Source organism: Podarcis tiliguerta, assembly GCF_965153285.1.
Source record: "Podarcis tiliguerta genome assembly, chromosome: 13".
NCBI lineage: Eukaryota > Metazoa > Chordata > Lepidosauria > Squamata > Lacertidae > Podarcis > Podarcis tiliguerta.
Window position 1 is genome coordinate 30,306,583 of NC_139546.1, and position 18,070 is coordinate 30,324,652.

The 18,070-nt window shown below is 48.2% G+C and overlaps 3 protein-coding genes across 9 annotated transcripts in view; 1 reads left to right on the forward strand and 2 right to left on the reverse strand.

The window, feature by feature from the left end:
• Positions 1 to 377: 377 nt before the first annotated feature.
• On the reverse strand, positions 378 to 16,683 carry ZNF628 (zinc finger protein 628). Of its 7 annotated transcripts, XM_083411050.1 has the most exons (7): positions 16,281 to 16,683; positions 14,806 to 14,879; positions 10,658 to 14,128; positions 5,013 to 5,115; positions 3,007 to 3,084; positions 681 to 1,540; positions 378 to 650 (listed from the first exon to the last, which is right to left on the reverse strand). In XM_083411050.1, exons 2-4 carry the CDS (start codon positions 14,842 to 14,844, stop codon positions 5,074 to 5,076), a joined length of 3,552 nt encoding a protein of 1,183 aa, XP_083267176.1. In that variant the 5' UTR covers positions 14,845 to 14,879; positions 16,281 to 16,683; the 3' UTR covers positions 378 to 650; positions 681 to 1,540; positions 3,007 to 3,084; positions 5,013 to 5,073. The 7 variants fall into 7 exon arrangements, with proteins under 7 accessions (XP_083267176.1, XP_083267175.1, XP_083267174.1 ...); XM_083411049.1 differs by having other exon boundaries at positions 378 to 1,026; XM_083411048.1 differs by having other exon boundaries at positions 378 to 1,540.
• Positions 2,542 to 3,123, reverse strand: NAT14 (N-acetyltransferase 14 (putative); the record flags this gene model as incomplete). The annotated part of the gene is made up of 1 exon (XM_083408950.1): positions 2,542 to 3,123. One exon carries the CDS (start codon positions 3,121 to 3,123, stop codon positions 2,542 to 2,544), a length of 582 nt encoding a protein of 193 aa, XP_083265076.1.
• Positions 6,323 to 18,070, forward strand: part of LOC310663438 (uncharacterized protein) — a 41,103-nt gene continuing 29,355 nt past the window's right edge. Inside the window, exon 1 of the transcript XR_014504486.1 lies at positions 6,323 to 8,005. The gene's annotated coding sequence lies outside the window, so the exon portion shown is untranslated. The remainder of the gene's footprint in view (positions 8,006 to 18,070) is intronic.

Sequence of the window (18,070 nt, forward strand, 5' to 3'; positions counted from 1 at the left end):
TGGGGTAATTGTGTGCACACAAACCACATTTAGAAGTGTTTATTCTGGTCCCTGGGACTTATGCTTTACGAAGTCAGGCTGCAGCCCTAGAACATGTGAAGCAATCAACTAGTGCTTTTGAGAATGTGTAGTGTGCCTTCTCTGCACTACTAAGTATTCACAGCTTATGTCCTACAGAGTTTGAAATTTATGGCAGTAGATTCCTGATCAAAGACTGTCCCTTCCATCTAAGGGTGCTGGGCACCAAACTTATTTTTTCAAAGGGCTGCAAGGCGACACTAGTGTAATATGTCTGATGTGGAGCTGCCCTGGACTCTTCAGAAATTTCAGCCTGCATCAGATAAGCAGGAGTACAGCAAATTTCCATGCCATTCAGATTGTTTTAAAATGTGTATTTAATTAATTTCTAATCTTAACCTTCGTCCGCCAATGAGGTTTACACACAGAGTGTAACTGAACTGCCCAAGTCATTAAAACTATTTAATTAAAACCATCTAAATATTTATTTATACACACATACAAAAAGTCATTCCTTTCCAGTGTTTTGAAACCCTCTCCAAATCACCACCCATTTGGATTTCTCCCTCTCCCTACCCACCATTCATTTCTTAAATGGAGGAACATCTACCCCCGTTTTAAATTACATAAACCTGGGGAAGCCCGTTCCTGTACATATTCACACACATATGCCATTTGACCTTTGGTGTAACAACTCTCTGTATCACAAGTTTTCCCCTCTGGGTTCTCCACGTATAAAGATCTAATCTTTGTGGACATGTTTTATCACCCTCACACTTCAAGCCCATTTCCCAGTTTTCATCCACTTTGGGAAAATACATTTCCTCTAGACACACTAGGGTAGGCAAGCTTTTTATTTGTGGGGTGGGGTGGGGGGTAGTGGAGATTCCCCCCCCCCCCATCCAATGGCCCAACTTTTCCAAGGAAGGTGGTTTGCAGATGAAATCCTCATCCTCCTGTTAAAAAGAAATGAGCCATTGCTCCCTGTTCCTTCTTTAGGGGTTGCTCCTGTGGGGAAACAGAAATGGCTCATATTGAGAGCACTTATAATGAAAGCAAAATATCTCCTCTATACCCAATACAGGTAACCCAGTCCCCACCAACAGGGATTCATTCCAGAAGGCTGCAGGGTGCATTTCTGTATTATGAACTACACCGCTGGGTCCAGCCACTTCTTCCCACTCATAATCACAGGCCGTTAGCAAGACATATTTATCTACAGCGATATCATAGATTTCCCTGAATTGCCTTATCATAGAGTCTCCAGTCTGCTGTGTCCTCTTGGGGAGTGGGGTGCACACACAGAGATGCTGCAAGCCCAGGATGACTTGAGTTGGGAGCTGGGGGCTGGACATGTGATTCCCACCCACCTCACAGCCAATCCACAGTTTTCTCAATTGCTTCAGCCTCTGGAGGAACTGGGATCCAGAAGCCACATGGAAAAGGTTCTCTCTCTTCAGACCCCAAGTCCCGGGACTCAGGAGGAAGCTGAAAGGCTCCATAGAGGCAAAGTCCCTGTCAGCTGCAATGATACCGTCAAAAAAACCCCATGTGCGTATAGAGACACAGTTGACAGGATCAGCCTTGACCTATAAAGCCCTGAATGGATCATCCTCGAATCTACCTAGTTTGATAGTTGTACAAATCCAACAGAGAACAAGGTGCCATTTGCCACCTTGTAAGTCAAACTGCATGTTGCATGGAAATGAGTGTAACAGAACCCCAGCAGCTCTTTTTTAAGGAAAAGCAGCTTGGGAAGGAGGGAGAGATTTGGAGCAAGCAGAAAAGTTGTCCACACACACATGTGCATATTCCTAAAATACGCACCACCACCCACCCAAACACAAAAAGCATTCCTCCCTATGAAGTTCCAAATGCACAAAAAGACAGTAGAATAGGGCAAGGCTATACAACAACCCATCCAGATGGATGGGGTATAAATAATAAAATTATCATTATTATTAAATAAAACATAGCAAATAAATAAATAAAGCTCCTTAGCATAGAGCCCTGCCCTCTCATGTCTGTAAAATGCCATTCACGCCAACTGCACTGTATAGAAATCCAGGTTTGCTTGATATGCAGTATTTATGCAAGTCCTAGAATTTGAGGTTTACCCTGGTCTAAGATTTGAATGTGTTTGGTGTAGAGTCTGACCAGAGGCAGGGCATGGGGTGGGGGACAACAACTAACTATTGGTTATTTCCACTCTTCAAAACTATGGACAGATAATCTGGGGTGGCTTTGGTAGAAAACTCTAAATGACAGGGAGCCTGAGTGATGTGGCAGACCGGGGAGAAGGCTCTTAATGGACAACCCTTTCCCCTAGCTCTGTGCCCATGGCTACAGTGTCTGATTTTCCAGGCAGAGAAAGCCACTTTTGTTGAGAGGAACTGCCCTGTTTGGGGGCTTAAGAGATGACTTGTTCCCTGCAGTCTTGCTTCTGGAGCTCGGTGCTTTCCCCACATTTAGGGGGCGGGCAGGGATTCCTCAAGACTAGTGGCTAACTGGCAGGCAGACCAACTAGAGCTCCTTGCTGAACTCCTGCTGTATGGTGTAGCCCAGCCACCGCCGCCCACCACTCATGTTGTAGCCAGTGCTCTCAAAGAGCCCAATCGCTGCCTTGGTGACTACCGAGACCTGGGCCACTAAGAATTTGAAGCCCTGGGCACGAGCGTGAGCCTCCAGGAAGCTGAGGAGGGAGCGGCCCACACCAGAGCGCCGGTACCACCGGTTCACAGCCAGGCGCTTGAGCTCCGCCGTGCGTGGTTCCCCGCCGCAGGGCTCCAGAGCCACGCAGCCGCACACGTCGTCCTCGTCGTATACAGCCACCCACAGCCCGCGCTGCCCTGTGCTGTAGTAGGCATGCAGGTGCCTCAAGTCCGGCGAGCGCCACAGCAGAAGCTTCAGAGCCACCACGGTGAGCAGGACCGGCAGCACGAGAGCCACCACAAACGAGTTCAGGAAGAAACGCAGGCCGCTGCTCACCACCGCCATCAGCAGCAAAGCCAGAGGCCGCGTCAGCACATAGAGGATCAGGCGGTTCTCTGTATCCTTGAATCCATCCTGGTGGAAAATGGAAAGGGATATGAAGTAAAGGACCATATACAGCTATGAGGGACCAGGGATGCGTTGTGTATCTCTAAACAAATGCTTATCCTTCACTTTACCTGAAAACGTACAAGGAGGGGAATTCTATGATGTCTGTAGCAACTTGCACAGAGCTAAGAAAAGGCTGGGGAGACAAGAGCCACACTGAAAGCAGAACTGTCGTGCAGATACGAAAGTTGTTCTACCCCAGCTTTTCTATAATGCAAGCCCTAGTGGGAAACAAGGAACCTCGACATAAGAGCATTGGAATTGAGATAGAGCCAGTGGATTGAACCACGCTTTCTTTCCCTTAGGAAATTTTCTTCCCAGTCTTTAAGTGTGGAGGGAATTTTCTTACTAGTGTTTAACTGTGGGAAAAATAACACAGTAACACAATTGCTTATTGCCCAACCCTTAGAAGTAAGTATCATCAAATGAGGCTCCTCTTCTTGCCAAATTCCCTTTAATTTTTTTTTTATGCTGCAAACATCTCCTCAATTTTCTCTCTCTCTAGGTTTAATATGCTCAGTTAACCCCCCCCCAAAAAAAAAAAATCAGAGTGGATGTGGCAGGAAGAGTGGGCTGCATTCACACAGCAGTTTATTCTGTTTCTCTAATTTCTGCATTATATTTGTGCTTTTACATTATGCAAAAACTGCTTCTGGAAATCTAGCAGAATATGGTAAAGTTTAGTGCTCATTTCCATGTTAATTGCTTTCATAAAAAAATCTGTTTGCAACACCAATAAGCCAGAAAACTGTAGGTGTAAAGTGACAAAAATAGAGGCGGTATGCCAGCATAAAGATCTTTCCTACTGTTTTCATGGGTGAATCATGTGAGAACAGAAGCATGCATGTGCAGAAAGGGTGGTGGTGGAGTGGCAGTGTTCAGTAACCTTCGTTGTTGTGTCACACCACACTCACTGCTGTCAATGAAATTTAGAGTGAAATATCAGTTTAAAAAAACCACCTTTGCAACAGGTACTGCAGTTTGAAAGGAACGCAAGAAAACAGAAGTGCAGGAAATAAAGTTGCATGCAGAACCAGTAATTCCAGTTCAGTGGTTTTCAAACATCCCTGCCCATTCCAAGTTGTCTGTTGAGGAGCTCTGCGCTTTGCAGAAGATGCTGTTCTAGAAGGCTTCCTACTTGGGACACTGATTAGGCTTCTTAGTTACCCCTATCAGTGTTTCCCAAACTTTGCTCTCTGGCTGTTGTTGGACTACAACTCCCACAATCCCTAGCTAGCAGGACCAGTGGTCGGGGATGATGGGAACTGTAGTCCCAAAACAGCTGGCGGCCCAAGTTTGGGAAGTATGTGCCCTAAATGAACTGAAACAGCTTCCTAGAACACACACACACAGTTCCCTTGCAATGTGCAACTGCTCTAAAATATGAAGTAGACCATGGGTAGGCAAACTGAGACCCAGGGGCCGGATCTGGCCCAATCGCCTTCTAAATCCGGCCTGTGGACGGTCTGGGAATCAGCATGTTTTTACATGAGTAGAATGTGTCCTTTTATTTAAAATGCATCTCTGGGTTATTTGTGGGGCATAGGAATTCATTCATTCCCCCCCCCCCAAAAAAATATAGTCCAGTCCCCCACAAGGTCTGAGGGACAGTGGACCAGCCCCCTGCTGAAAATGTTTGCTGACCCCGAAGTAGACAATGCAATGTCCTCCAGTTTGGTGGATTACAACTCTCACCAGCCCATAAGCATTGCCAGTGGTAAAGGATGAAGGGAGTTGTAGCCCACAACATCGGGAGAACACCAAACTGCCTTCCCACTTCTAGGGGAAGGTTCCTATTAAATGACACAATCCATAAGTCTCTAGAAAGGAAGGAAAGAGAGAGAGTGTTTATATAGCCTGGGCTCACTGCCACGTCTCTCAGAAGCCCGTCTCACCTTCAGAAGCTCCAAGACAACTGGTGTCTCCTCCTCTCTCATTTCTCTGATGGTCAGTTGCTCAGGTTCCAGGGTAGGCATGCTGGCAGCCAGCAGATGGCACCTTCAAAGAGGGAAAGCCCAGTTATTGTCTGATTTGTCCTTGATGAGAGGTTGGGATGAACAAGGAAAGTGTCTCCAACTAGCATGGGCCATTTGTCAGAGCCCAACCTTCCACTGTGGTTGGGGACACTCTTGAGTAAATAGGGAGCATTTTATGTTGAAGCAGCACAAAAACCAGAGGCAGTGTGGTGTAGTGGTTAGTGCTAGACCAGGACCTGACAGGCCAAAGTTCAAGTCCCCACTCAGCTATGATGTTTGCTGGGTGCCTTTGGGCCGGTCACTGTCTCTCAGCTTACCCCACAGGGTTGTTGTGAATATTACATGAAAACTGGGTAGATAACCAGGCACACCACCTTGAGCTCTGTGTAGGAAAGGCGAGATACAAATACAGCAATAATAATAATCTCGGGGGATGGGGAGAAAGAATCCTACTCCAATCCCTTCCTAAAGGAGAATATGTACTGGGGGGGGGGGGGGAGGGATCTAACAAACACAGAAGCAGCAACTTCCTACAATGCCAGCAAGAGTTGAAAACTATTTTGCTTGTGGCATGGCTCTTGTACATTTACATACACAAAGAAATCAGAACTCATCTCTTCTCAACAGACACGCTTTCCATTTTAAAGTGTTAAATGCCTGACAATCGTTCTCCAATTTAAATGCACAGCAGCCCTGGTAAGAAAAGAAGCTGGCAACCCTTAAAAAAGCAACTACAACCGGTATAGCTGGGAAGAATATATTCTTGTTCAGCAGCAGATTCACTGGCAGTCTTTTGGCCTTAGTTTCCCATCTGTTTAAACGGGGATCACATGCCTCCTGGGGTCGTTTTGAAAAGGAACGAGACCTAGGCCGTGTATACTTTATTAATTAAATAATTTAATTAAAATACATTTAATTAAAGGTCGTGGGAGCCATTTTACCAGCAGCCTCTTGATTCCCAGCTAGCTCCCTGCGCCCCCTACTCTATTTGCAAGGTAGGCTCCCTTGCAATGGAGCACCACCGTTAATTTATGCCACATAACGGACAAAAATAACGCGACGCCCACATTTCTCCGGCCTGCCCCTTCTGTCCCTCCCGGGAGCAAAGGCAGATCCGCAATAAAACGCCAGCCCCGCCGTCGTAAACTGACCGGCCACGGCACTTTAGCCCTTGCGGCCACACCCCTCCGCAGAAATAGAAACGCCCGCAAACCTTCTCCACTCCCCCTCTAGGCGCGGAATGGACTCACCCAGCCTGTAGGAAGCGGCTGCCTTTGCCCCTGCATAAAAGGACCGTGGAATTCTCCGAGGCCTCCTACATCTCTCTCTCTCCCCACCCCGCCCGCTTTTTCAGGAGGGAGGGGGGGAAGGAGAGGGGGAAAGAGCTTCGCCCCAAGAGCCTCTTCTTAGTCAACCCTCCCCAGCTTCGCAGCTCCAGCGCCTTACTCCATGAGCGCATGCGTGGCGCTCCTGGCTTCTTCGGCGCCTTTCGCTCCTTACGCAGTTCTTGGCAACTGTTGCTAAGGGGGCGAAACGGGGCCTTCAAGCGCTGCGAGTCCCAAACCCGTTTTGCCTTTTATGGGAGAGAGCGGGCAGCAGCGGGGGTGGGTTCAGTTTGAATGGCTTAGGACTTAGGGAAATATCTGACTTTCTAATTTTCTTTTTCTTTTTCATGGTGAAGTGACAGGCGGGGATTCAACGGGTATAGCTGTAGTCAGCTAGTAGAGAGGGAAATCTGGAAAAGCCTTCCCCTATTGCTGCTAGTCTGCTATGGAACTGTTAAAAAACACACGACCTGCTGCCCATAATGTAAACAGCTGGTGGCTGTTAATGTATCATTTTCGTTATGTACCCATTTTATGCTGTTGACATGAAGTTGCAAGCCACCTGGAAGTGTATGTGTCTTTCCATAAGGGTTTTGTTTTTCAACTTTTTAAAGAGTTGCACAGACTGTTTGTTTGGCTTGAATTTGGGGCTCATGGTTAAGATAGCAAAAAGAAAGGGATTTATTTCATTACATTGTAAGCACTGAATTCCCGAGAGTAACCTTTGACATGTTGCTTTCTCAATGTAAATATTAAGAAAGTGAGCATCGTTGTTGGAGATAAGCAGGTGCACTAATTTGATTTGTAGCCATTCTGTTCTGCCTGTGAGCTTCCTTTTTGCAACCAGCTGGCTGCTGGCCGATGTCAAAAGGAAATGGATATTGGTCTGAAGAAGCATAACAGTTCTGAGTGGTTTAGAAGCTGGCATTTAAAAACAGTAACATTGGCACTGACCCAGTAAACCATTTGTAACCCATTTTGTTCATCATTGCAAAATGGGGATGTTACTTTTTAAAAAACTCTTTAACGTCACCACAAGGTGGCTGTCAAATTCACATGGGGCATAGGTCCTTTTAACAGCTCCTTGCCTGTTAAACAAGCATTAAAACCAGCAGTTCACATTGGCAAAAAATGCAATGTGTGAAATGGCTAAGGCAGCATTACAATTATGTCTGTCTTCACCTTAAGCATATCTTTGAGCCATTCACCTCCTGCCATGCAGTACAGTGGTACCTTGGTTCTCAAACGCCTTGGCTCGCAAACACCAAAAACCAGGAAGTGTTCCAGTTTCCAAAAGTTTTTTGGAAGCTGAACATCCAATGCGATTGTCGGCTGTTGTTTCTGGGGTGCCTGCACCAATCAGCTGTGCCTTGGTTTTGGAACATTTTGTAAGTCGAATGGACTTCCAGAACAGATTTAAGTTTGGCGCTTTTGTTTTTGCTATTTATTTTGTGTTTTTGTTTTCGAGGCTTTTTCGGTTAATTTGTTTTTGTGACTGTATGGAACTCAGTTCAGCTACTGATTGATTGTGCGACTGCAGAAATGGATAAAAGCCCCCCATCCAAACAATGACTATCATCAGTGCAGGTAAGAAAAAAATGTAATTTTAATTTTTATTATCTACAATACTCTCTATTTTATACTACAATACATTGATTATTGCTTTCATTTTATGGATCAATGGTCTCATTAGATAGTAAAATTCATGTTAAATTGCTGTTTTAGGGGTTGTTTTTAAAAGTCTGGAACGGATTAATCCGTTTTGCATTACTTTCAATGGGAAAGCACGCCTTGGTATTAGAACGCTTTGGTTTTGGAACGGACTTCTGCAGAACCAAGGTACCACTGTATTTAAGAACATGATTAACACAGTGGGGGGGGGAATCCCCTGTGGAACAGGAGTGTTGTGCCACACTGACCCTGAGAGTTGGTTCTTCATCTTTTCAGGTTTTTGTCCTGTAAAAGTGGGGCCTCCTGCTGCTGCTGCTGCGCTGCCTCGCAATTTCTGTTCTCATCCTGAAGCAAAGTTCTTAACCTGAGGTACTATTTCTGGGTTAGTCTGTAACCTGAAGCATCTGTAACCTGAGGTACCATTGTACAGGTTATTCAAGTGTAGAAGAAGAAGAAGAAGAAGAAGAAGAAGAAGAAGAAGAAGAAGAGGAGTTTGGATTTGATATCCCGCCTTTCACTCCCCTTCAGGAGTCTCAAAGCGGCTAACATTCTCCTTTCCCTTCCTCCCCCACAACAAGCACTCTGTGAGGTGAGTGGGGCTGAGAGACTTCAAAGAAGTGTGACTAGCCCAAGGTCACCCAGCAGCTGCATGTGGAGGAGCGGAGATGCGAACCCGGTTCCCCAGATTAACCACTATTCCACACTGGCTCCCAGTGTGTAGGGCTACAGTGTGCAGCACATAATTGGCTCAGCCACCTGAGCCATCAGTTTGGTGGATCTCAGTGTTCTCAGAGGAAGAAAGAAAAAACAACAACAACCCACAGGAAATCCCACAAGTCTCAACTCTCCCACTTTGGTCTTTGGTTCTCAGCTCAACCACAATCATTCCTCAAACTGCAGAACCTCCTACCCCAAGAAATTCACCAAACATGTTGCATTTTCCAGAAATCTTGTACAGAGACCTCATTTGCATTGACTTTCAACACTAAGCTGAAGTTCCCATTTAGGCTTGAGTCCCACCTTTCAGTTTAAAATTCAATATCCAGCATGTTGAAGCCACTTGAGAAAAACATAAGCAGTTTCCTCTAAGCAGGAACCTTTTATCTTGCACCTCTCAAGCCTGTTAAAGCTGCAGGGCTGTAGCTCAGTTGTAGATCACATGCTTTGTATGGAGAAGAACACAGGTTCAAAGCCACAATATCTCAAGAGAGGGCTGAAAAAGATGTTTAGAGCTGTTACCGTTCAAACTAGATCAAGGTTTCCCAAACTTGGGTCTCTAGATGTTTTTGGACTACAGCTAGGACTGATGGTCAGGGATGATGGGATTTGTAGTCCAAAAACAGCTGGTGATCCATGTTTGGGAAACCCTGATATATACATTACTGAGCTAGATGGACCAATGGTCTTAACTCTGTATAAGGCAACTTCCTATGTTCATAGTTAACTTCCTTTGGGGACTGTGCAATCTGCTACTGAAATGCCAATCAGACTTAAAAAGCACAAAAGAAGTATGGCATGTATTGATGAACCCAGCCTCTGCATAATACACAGAAAGGAGTAAAAATGCTTTGAAGCAGTCTTTTATTTTTCTTCTAGACCAAGAGTCTATGACCCTCTTGTCTGTTAGCACCAGGAACTGGGGTACACTTGGAAAGAAATGTGGTTCTGCACATGGTGAGGGGCTGGAATGGAGAATAGATAAAAGGGGCCTAACCGGAAAAAGATGCTGTTTATGACAGCTCATAAAGCAGCCTCCTGCAGCACCCAGTATCAAAGGAAGACCCAAAAACTCAAACTTTCCCCATTTTCTAATACATAAAAAGAGCTCACACTGCTCCACAGCACTTAGCTCCAAAATTGCAACACAGCAGGGAAATGGAGAGAAGCCAGCAGTCCAGTTGATATCTGCTAACTATATTTTCTGTCTAGTGTGGAGAAAAAAACCAGGAATTCTGGCTGCACAGTCTTCCAACCATCAGACTGCACATACATTTGGTTCTTGTTGGAACAACGCATTTCAGACAGGATGGGGAAATGGGTAGGTTAGGGATTGTATCAAGGACTGGACTGGCTATCCCTTTCTCACATGCAAAACAAGACAAAAGTGTTTGGGGGAAGGACATGGTAGTGGAGTCATTGTAACTGCAAGGACATGAGCAGCAACAGCAATCCCCATGTGAGCAGGAAGTGAGGGAATCAAGGGTATGCTTTGGACCTGCAGGCATGGGCGTGAGCTAAGCTCTCTGCTGTCATTTCATGACACTGTCCTGAGGAACCTAAGCAGAGCCACCTCCAGGAGTCTTGAAGTTGCCCAGGTTGATCCCATCCGGCAACACAGTTAATTATAGCAGCCACTAGTGAGAGTACAACTGAGTCTCAGTTGGTACTCCAACGCAGGGATGGGGACAGCTGTCCTCAGAAAGTGTGAACAAGCTGCATGTTGGGTACCGTTTGCACAATCTGAATGGAGGGCAGGCCTTGCGAAGTTACTGGGCTCGGCAGAAGTTGCACCATTTGGGAGGCGCTGTTGCTGTCCCCAGTAGGTTGGGTGCTGTCTGGGCTGCTCACCTGCAGTGTTGGCACACTCTCCAGCACTTGGAGGGTCTGTTCCCCCTGGGCACTACGGATGATCAGGAGGTTCTGCCCAGTCCCGGCACTACCCTCGGGCCCTTGCAGCTGAAGGCCAGGCAGCTCTTGCACTGTCTGGATGTTGTCCACCTCCTGCACGCACAACCGGGTCTGCTCTCCTCCTGCACTTCTCAGCACCAACACATTCTGAACTCCCTCATCGGTCTGTAAAGTTTCAAAGTGCATGTCTTGCACCCCTTCCAGGCTCTCCACCTCCCCGCCTGGCCCCAGAAGCTCCTCCCCTGGAGAGTTCTGCACCACAATTAGGTCCTGGCTTTCCTCCTTCACACCAGGTCCCTGTTGGAGGTCCACCTCAGAGAGCTCATGGGAGCTGGACAGAGAAGTCCCCACCTCATTCATATCCTGTGGTGGGCTCAAAGTCTGAAGCTGAACACTGGTCATCTCCTCTGAAGGTTGAAGCTGTTCCCCTTCCTGAGAAGAAACCAGCTCCTGGATCTGAATGGTGCCATCCAGCTGTTGGGAAGGCGAGAGGCTCTGGATTTCGACGCTGGTCAAAGGCTGATTGGAGGGGGACAGGCTGTGGATCTGCAGAGGGCTGGTTTGCTGCAGGGATGGCAAGGTCTGGATCTGAATGGGGCCCACTTGCTGGGAAGGCTGGAGAGTTTGGAGCTGTAGGGTCCCTACCTGCTCAGAGGATGGCACAGCTTGGAATTGTACAGTGTTCATCTTCTGGGAAGGTGGAAGAGTTTGAAACTGCACCGTGCCAGTCTGTGGACAACTAGACAGGCTCTGGATCTGCACGGTGCCTCCTGATTGGGAGGTGGGCAAACTTTGGATCTGGACGGTATTCTGGGGAAGGGGCAGGCTTTGAATCTGCACAATGCCAGTCTGTGGAGGCTGTGGGAAGGCCTGGATCTGGATTGTGCCAGGTTGCTGTGAAGCAGGTACAGTCTGAATTTGCAAAGTGCCACCTGGCTGGGCAGTGGGAAAGCTCTGGAGGGGCTGGGGCAGGGTTTGAATCTGAATGGTGCCTGTTGGTGGAGCAGCTGGCACAGTTTGGATCTGCACCGTGCCCAGTTGCTGTTCTGGCAAGCTCTGGAGAACAATAACATTCTGTCCGCTAGCCTGTAGCCCTGGCGTCCTCTGGATTTGCACATTAGAGAGGGGCTGCACGCTGGCCCCGGTGGCACTGGGCATCAAAATGATATTCTGGCTGCCAGACACCGATGGTGGTGGGGGAGCCAAAGGCGCAGGTTTCTTGGCCTTACCCTGACGGACCAGGGCAGATTTGCCTGGGGTGGTAGGAGCAGCTGGCAACAAGGTAATGCTGGTGGGAGCAGTGGATGTAGTGGGCACCTGGGGACTGGGCAGCAGGATAAGTTTGGGGGGTAAATTTTGGGGTGGGGGTGGCTGTGGCGGCTGCTGTATGCTGGGGATAAGTTGCAAGCCCTGTGATGTTTGCACAAGCAGGAAAGTCTGAGTGTTTGACGAGACAGGAGGGGCTGGGCTGCCACTTAACTCCACATTCAGAGTGGCCTGCAAGTTAGGCATGATTTGCACCTCTTGAGTGGTGGCGGGTGAGGCAGCGGCTGGGCGGCTGGGCGCCTCAGCACTGCTGTGGGTGCGGAAGTGGCGCTGCAAGTAAGAGGCCATGACAAAGGCCTTGGAGCAAACCGGGCACTGGAAGGGGCGCTCCCTCGAATGGGTACGTCTGTGCAGCGCCAGGTTGGAGGAGTGGGTGAAGGCCTTGCCACAGTCCCGGCAACAATAGGGCCTCTCGCCAGTGTGTACCCGCTGATGTTGCCGCAGGTTGGATGTTTGCGTGAAGGACTTTCCACAGGTCTGGCAGGCAAAGGGCCGCTCACCAGTGTGCAACTGCTGGTGCCGCCGGAGGCACGAGGTGTTCTTGAAGGCTTTGCCACAATCTTGGCAAGCATAGGGGCGTTCGCCGGTGTGCTGCCGCAAATGGTACTGATAATGGGAAGCCCATTTGAATGCCATCCCGCAGGTGGAGCAAGTGAAGGCACGCAGGCCCGTGTGCACCCGCTGGTGGATACGCAGCAGCGAGGAGCGCTTGAAGGCTTTGCCACACTCGCCACAAGCGTAGGGGCGCTCGCCCGTGTGGTCACGGAGGTGGTAACGCAGCCCAGAGGAGCCCTTGAATGACTTCCCACACTCTCCGCACACATAGGGGCGCTCAGGGGGTGGGGGTGGCGTCACTGTGGCTGCGGGCACTGGCTCTGCCTGTGCTGGGCATGTCACCTCTGCCTCCTCCAACCGTTGTTCAGCCGGAGGATGCGAACGCTGATGGCCCAACAGGCTGGCCAGCGCCGGGAAGGAGCGTTCACACACCATGCAGGTGTAGGTGCGATCGGATGAGTGCTGGCTCTGTTGGTGCCGTGCTAAACCCGCGGCACTCTTGAAAGTCTTACTGCACACGGAGCAAGCTAGGGAGGGTGTGGGGGATGCTACAGCAGCCACCTCCTCCTGCACTGGTAGTGGCGGCGGTGGTGGTGGCAGAGGCAGTGGCTCTGCTGGGGCCAAGTGTGTTTCCTGGTGGCTTAGCAGCTGCTCCTGCAAGGGGAAGGTGAGATGGCAGACACTACACCGAAACAGCATCTCCACAGTGGTGGTTGGCTCCTCCAAGAAGAGCTGTGCTGGAGGCGCAATGTCCCCATGAGACTCCAAGTGCCGCTGCAGATAGGTGTCCGATGCAAAGGCCTTGCCACAGATAACACAGGTGTGGGCAGGGCGGGCAGCGTGTGCCGATCGGCAGTGCAGCGCCAGGTTGGAAGAGTGGGTGAAGGCCTTACCACAGTCTTGGCATCGGTAGGGCCTCTCGCCAGTATGCACCCGCTGATGCTGCCGCAGGTTGGTGGACTGCGTGAAGGCCTTGCTGCAGATGAGGCAGACATAGGGGCGCTCGCCTGTATGTGTATGGCGGTGCCGCCGCAGGCTGGAAGAGTTCTTGAAGGCCTTGTCACATGCCGGGCAAGGGTAGGGGCGTTCGCCAGTGTGCTGGCGCAAATGGTACTGGTAATGTGAGGACCACTTAAAGGCCAGGCCGCACTGAGCACACTTGAAGGCACGCAGGCCGGTATGCACACTCTGGTGGATCTGAAGCAAGGACGACCGTTTGAATGCCTTCCCGCACTTGTCACACTTGTAAGGTCGCTCCCCCGTATGTCCGCGCTGGTGGTACAGTAAGGCTGAGGACCCCTTGAAGGCCTTGGGGCACTCTGAGCACTTGTAAGGGCGTTCGCCTGTGTGAGTCCTCTGGTGGTGGATGAGCCGCGATGACCATTTGAATACCTTGCCACATTCCAGGCACTCATACTGGTGGTCGCCACTGCTGCCACTGGGGCCTCCACCTGCTGGGGCCACTGCTGGCACTGCCGCTGCCTGCATTTCTAGCTGCTGAGCTCCCACCATTGCACCAGAGTTCACCTGCTAGAAAAACACATACAGAGAAAGAGAGAACACCATTATTGTAACTGTGACAGACCTAGCCTCATTTATAGAGGCTCTCCTATACTAAATCATACTATTGGTCCATCTAGCTTGATACTGTCCACACAGTTTTTCCATCACTAAACAGAAGATGCTTAAAGACTGAAGCTGAGAGAGTCAGCATGTAAAGCATGTGCTCTACCACTGAGCTGTGGCACCTCTCCATTTGTGCTTGAGGCAGTAAAATCTACATAGGAACTTTACCGCTTCACTTTCAAATGGGAAACTAGCTGAGCAAACTAGCACTTACCTTACAAACTCCAGGAATTACTGGGGTGTTTCTTACACATAGCCCCTTAGTTGGAAATGAGAGAGTAAAAATCACTTCAAATGGACCTGCCACCTTTAAAAAGCAGTGATCGTTAAGTGATGCTCACAGGCACAGGAAGTCATTTTGGTTTATGATTGAAAGTGAATGTTTGAACAGCCCTGACTAAAAGAATGCAGCATTTGAGGAGAGTAATTTTATTATTAATATTATTATTAATAATATTATTAAAATTTGCTAAGTACTGTACCAGTATTTTAAAAATGGCAGTCCTTTGTCCTACCCTCACAATCTAGTAGACATGATACAAGAGGGAAAAGGAATGGAGAGGGAAGAAAATACAACTCACGATGGAACAGCTGCTCCTTCTCAGGATGATCTTTACCATGACATTATGTTCTTCCTAGGAGGCTGACCCCCCCCCTCCCCCCTGCCCAAAACACACACATGGGTTAGGTCCCTACTTGGTGTTGAACTCATAAAAGTCCATTACATAGCAACCTCTGGAGCAAAGGAAGGTGAGTCAGTGGCCCTCCTAGAAGCCCAAGTCAGCATAGCCAATGGTCATGTATAACTGGGGTTGCAGTTCAACCTCTGGAGAGATACAGGTTCCCAATCCCTAGACCACAGCCTGGAAAACAGACATCTTCCCATCATCATCATCCTTTTCCCACTCCTGCTCCCCAGCGATCTTCCTTCTGCTAGCAGGAAGAGTCAGCAGTTGCGGACTGTCCAGATGCCCAGGAGATGCCTCACTTGCCAGGGTCCAAAACATCTGGTGCTACCTGGCCCTGACTGCTTCAGTGTACACATTATGGGGAGGGGGCAGTATTTTCCTTGATGGTCACCATGGAAACTTTGAACAGCAGCAGTTGGACCAGCTACAACAGTGGCATTTAAATCTGGTTAGTGGCCATTTCCCACCATCAACCCTTGTCATTAATTTCTGTCAATTACCCAGGAGGTCTGCTGAGAAGACAAAGGTGAGACACACATAATTTTAAATAAACAAGCTTGGATGCCTTTAGTCATGCTTGGACTAGGATCAGGAGAGCAAATGAGCAGTGAAAAGTTTAAGTAGCCTGTATGCCATGAAAATCTCTGTTTCAGTTCCTGCTTGATGCATGGAAATAACAGTGGCCAAGGTTATTATGCATGTCCAAGGGCCACACTGGCAATAACCCACACTCCAAGGACCGCATGGCAAAAAAGTTTTAATTTTTAACGTTTCAAATTAAACGTTGACTACACAGAAAACAGAGCGCACGCAATTTAGAACATAATTGTTGTTTTTCCAGAGGATTTAAGGCTATCTTGTTTCACGCAATTCTCCACGACTGCATTGGGGACAATTTCCCGAAGCAGCCGCTAAAGTGTTTGAATTCCGCTCGTGTTATTGTGCCGAAAGTTTAAGGATAGGGGACCAAAATATCCGAGCCCAGCCTTTGGAGAGATTAACCCCGCATCACTTCCCCGACCTGCCCCAGAGTCAGATGGCTCTCCTGACCACGAGCAGAGTGCTTTAAGGCTTCCGGGGTATTGCCAACGTTACGTAGGCTGGGGGAGGGTATTCCTTCGGGCCAACCCCCCGCGCCTGTAATTAAAAAGCGTGCCTCCTCCACCCTCCCGCCACTCAGAACAAGGCACTGTTCTGTCGGCAGACAAAAAAACAGAGGAAACCTCTCCGTGGCACCTTCCCCTTTAAATGCGGACCTGCCCCTTTAAGGAACCGAGCTTTGCCGCCCCTCCCCCTTCGTTACCGTTCGGCCTCGCGACATCTTTTCTCCCTGTTTTTCTCTGCCTCCTGTTTTTTTTTTTCCTCACCTGGCCGGTCTTTTTTTTTTCCCCTCCCTGCGCACTTCGTCTCAATAGGAGCTGGAAGAGGGGTGCAGCGGGGCTGGAGGGGGAGGGGCTGTCGCTCCACCCTCCCAACGGCCGGCGCTGCGAGACACCCAACCTTTAACTCGCTCACACTAACGCCCGCGAGGGCAGCCAGCCTCACCCCTTTGCGCCGCTGCCATTGGCCACGCAAAGCATCTCGGGAGTTGTAGGCTGTTGTGGAGAACGCTGCCGGTCGCCATGTTGTTCGCGAACCACGTGTTTTGAGAAGCGCTTGGGGAAGGGAAAGCTCTGTGTGTCGCATGAAATAATTGAAAATTAATATATTTGTTTATCAACTTCTATCAGGGTTTGAGAAGTAACTCCTATTGAATGGGGCTTGCTGACAGTCTGGGGAATCTGGGGGGGGAGGGTATAGAAATGGGAATTTTATCAGGTGAGGCCTTTTCACTGACAGCTGAGGAATGGGAGAAACAGCAACGTGAATAATTTTCTCTTTGAACTCTCAAAAAGAAATTTGAACCCCCTTTATTGTAATATCTACCTATCTATATCTTTATCTATCTATCTATCTGTCTATCTATATGGCACACATATTTACAGCCTGCTCTTCAGCCCCAAAGAGTTCCCAGAAATAGGATGCCAAATAAGACAAGAGTGTATCAAGTTCAAGTCCGGATCTGTTAAAAAAATTAAATTTCCTTGGTGAAGTTGTGTAGAACAAGAGTCATACCACTGTCACGCTGTTTCCATTCTCATCCTTTCTCCCCTTATTAAAAGACAGGTATGTTATGTCTTATTTAAGAAAATCAATGGCGCAACTATCCTTTATCCACCTGGGGGCAGCATTAAGTTGTATGCATTCAGCCTGCCACAACTAAAGGAGATCCTTCTCACTCCCTCTCTGTTGAAAGGATGATTAGGAGAAGTGCAATTGCAAATTATTGGCTGCTTTGAGAGGGCTGTACCTGGAAGGAAATAAGAGTCTGTTCATTTGGGAAGAAAGGACTAGTATAGTTATTTGTAATAACAGCCTGCATGGAACTCTGTAGGCTACTTTACATAAAATGAGCATCCTTTCTGTTCTTGTCAAAAGGCACCAGTGCAGTTCATGAGCTTAGCTTGTTTCTTCCTAGAACTACTTTATCCAATAAAATGTTTTGCTCGAGCTGTTCCTTGGCTTGTTCCATGGTTCATTTATTATGTGCATAAGAAATTTATTATTATTTATTATGTGCATAAGAAATGTGCATAAGAAAGAGATCTACTTCTGCTTCATTGACTATGCAAAAGCCTTTGACTGTGTCGACCACAGCAAACTATGGCAAGTTCTTAAAGAAATGGGAGTGCCTGATCACCTCATCTGTCTCCTGAGAAATCTCTATGTGGGACAAGAAGCTACAGTTAGAACTGGATATGGAACAACTGATTGGTTCAAAATTGGGAAAGGAGTACAACAAGGCTGCATATTGTCTCCCTGCATATTTAACTTATATGCAGAATTCATCATGCGAAAGGCTGGGCTGGATGAATCCCTAGCCGGAATTAAGATTGCTGGAAGAAATATCAACAACCTCAGATATGCAGATGACACAACCTTGATGGCAGAAAGTGAGGAGGAATTAAAGAACCTTTTATTGAGGGTGAAAGAGGAGAGCGCAAAATATGGTCTGAAGCTCAACATCAAAAAAACGAAGATCATGGCCACTGGTCCCATCACCTCCTGGCAAATAGAAGGGGAGGAAATGGAGGCAGTGAGAGATTTTACTTTCTTG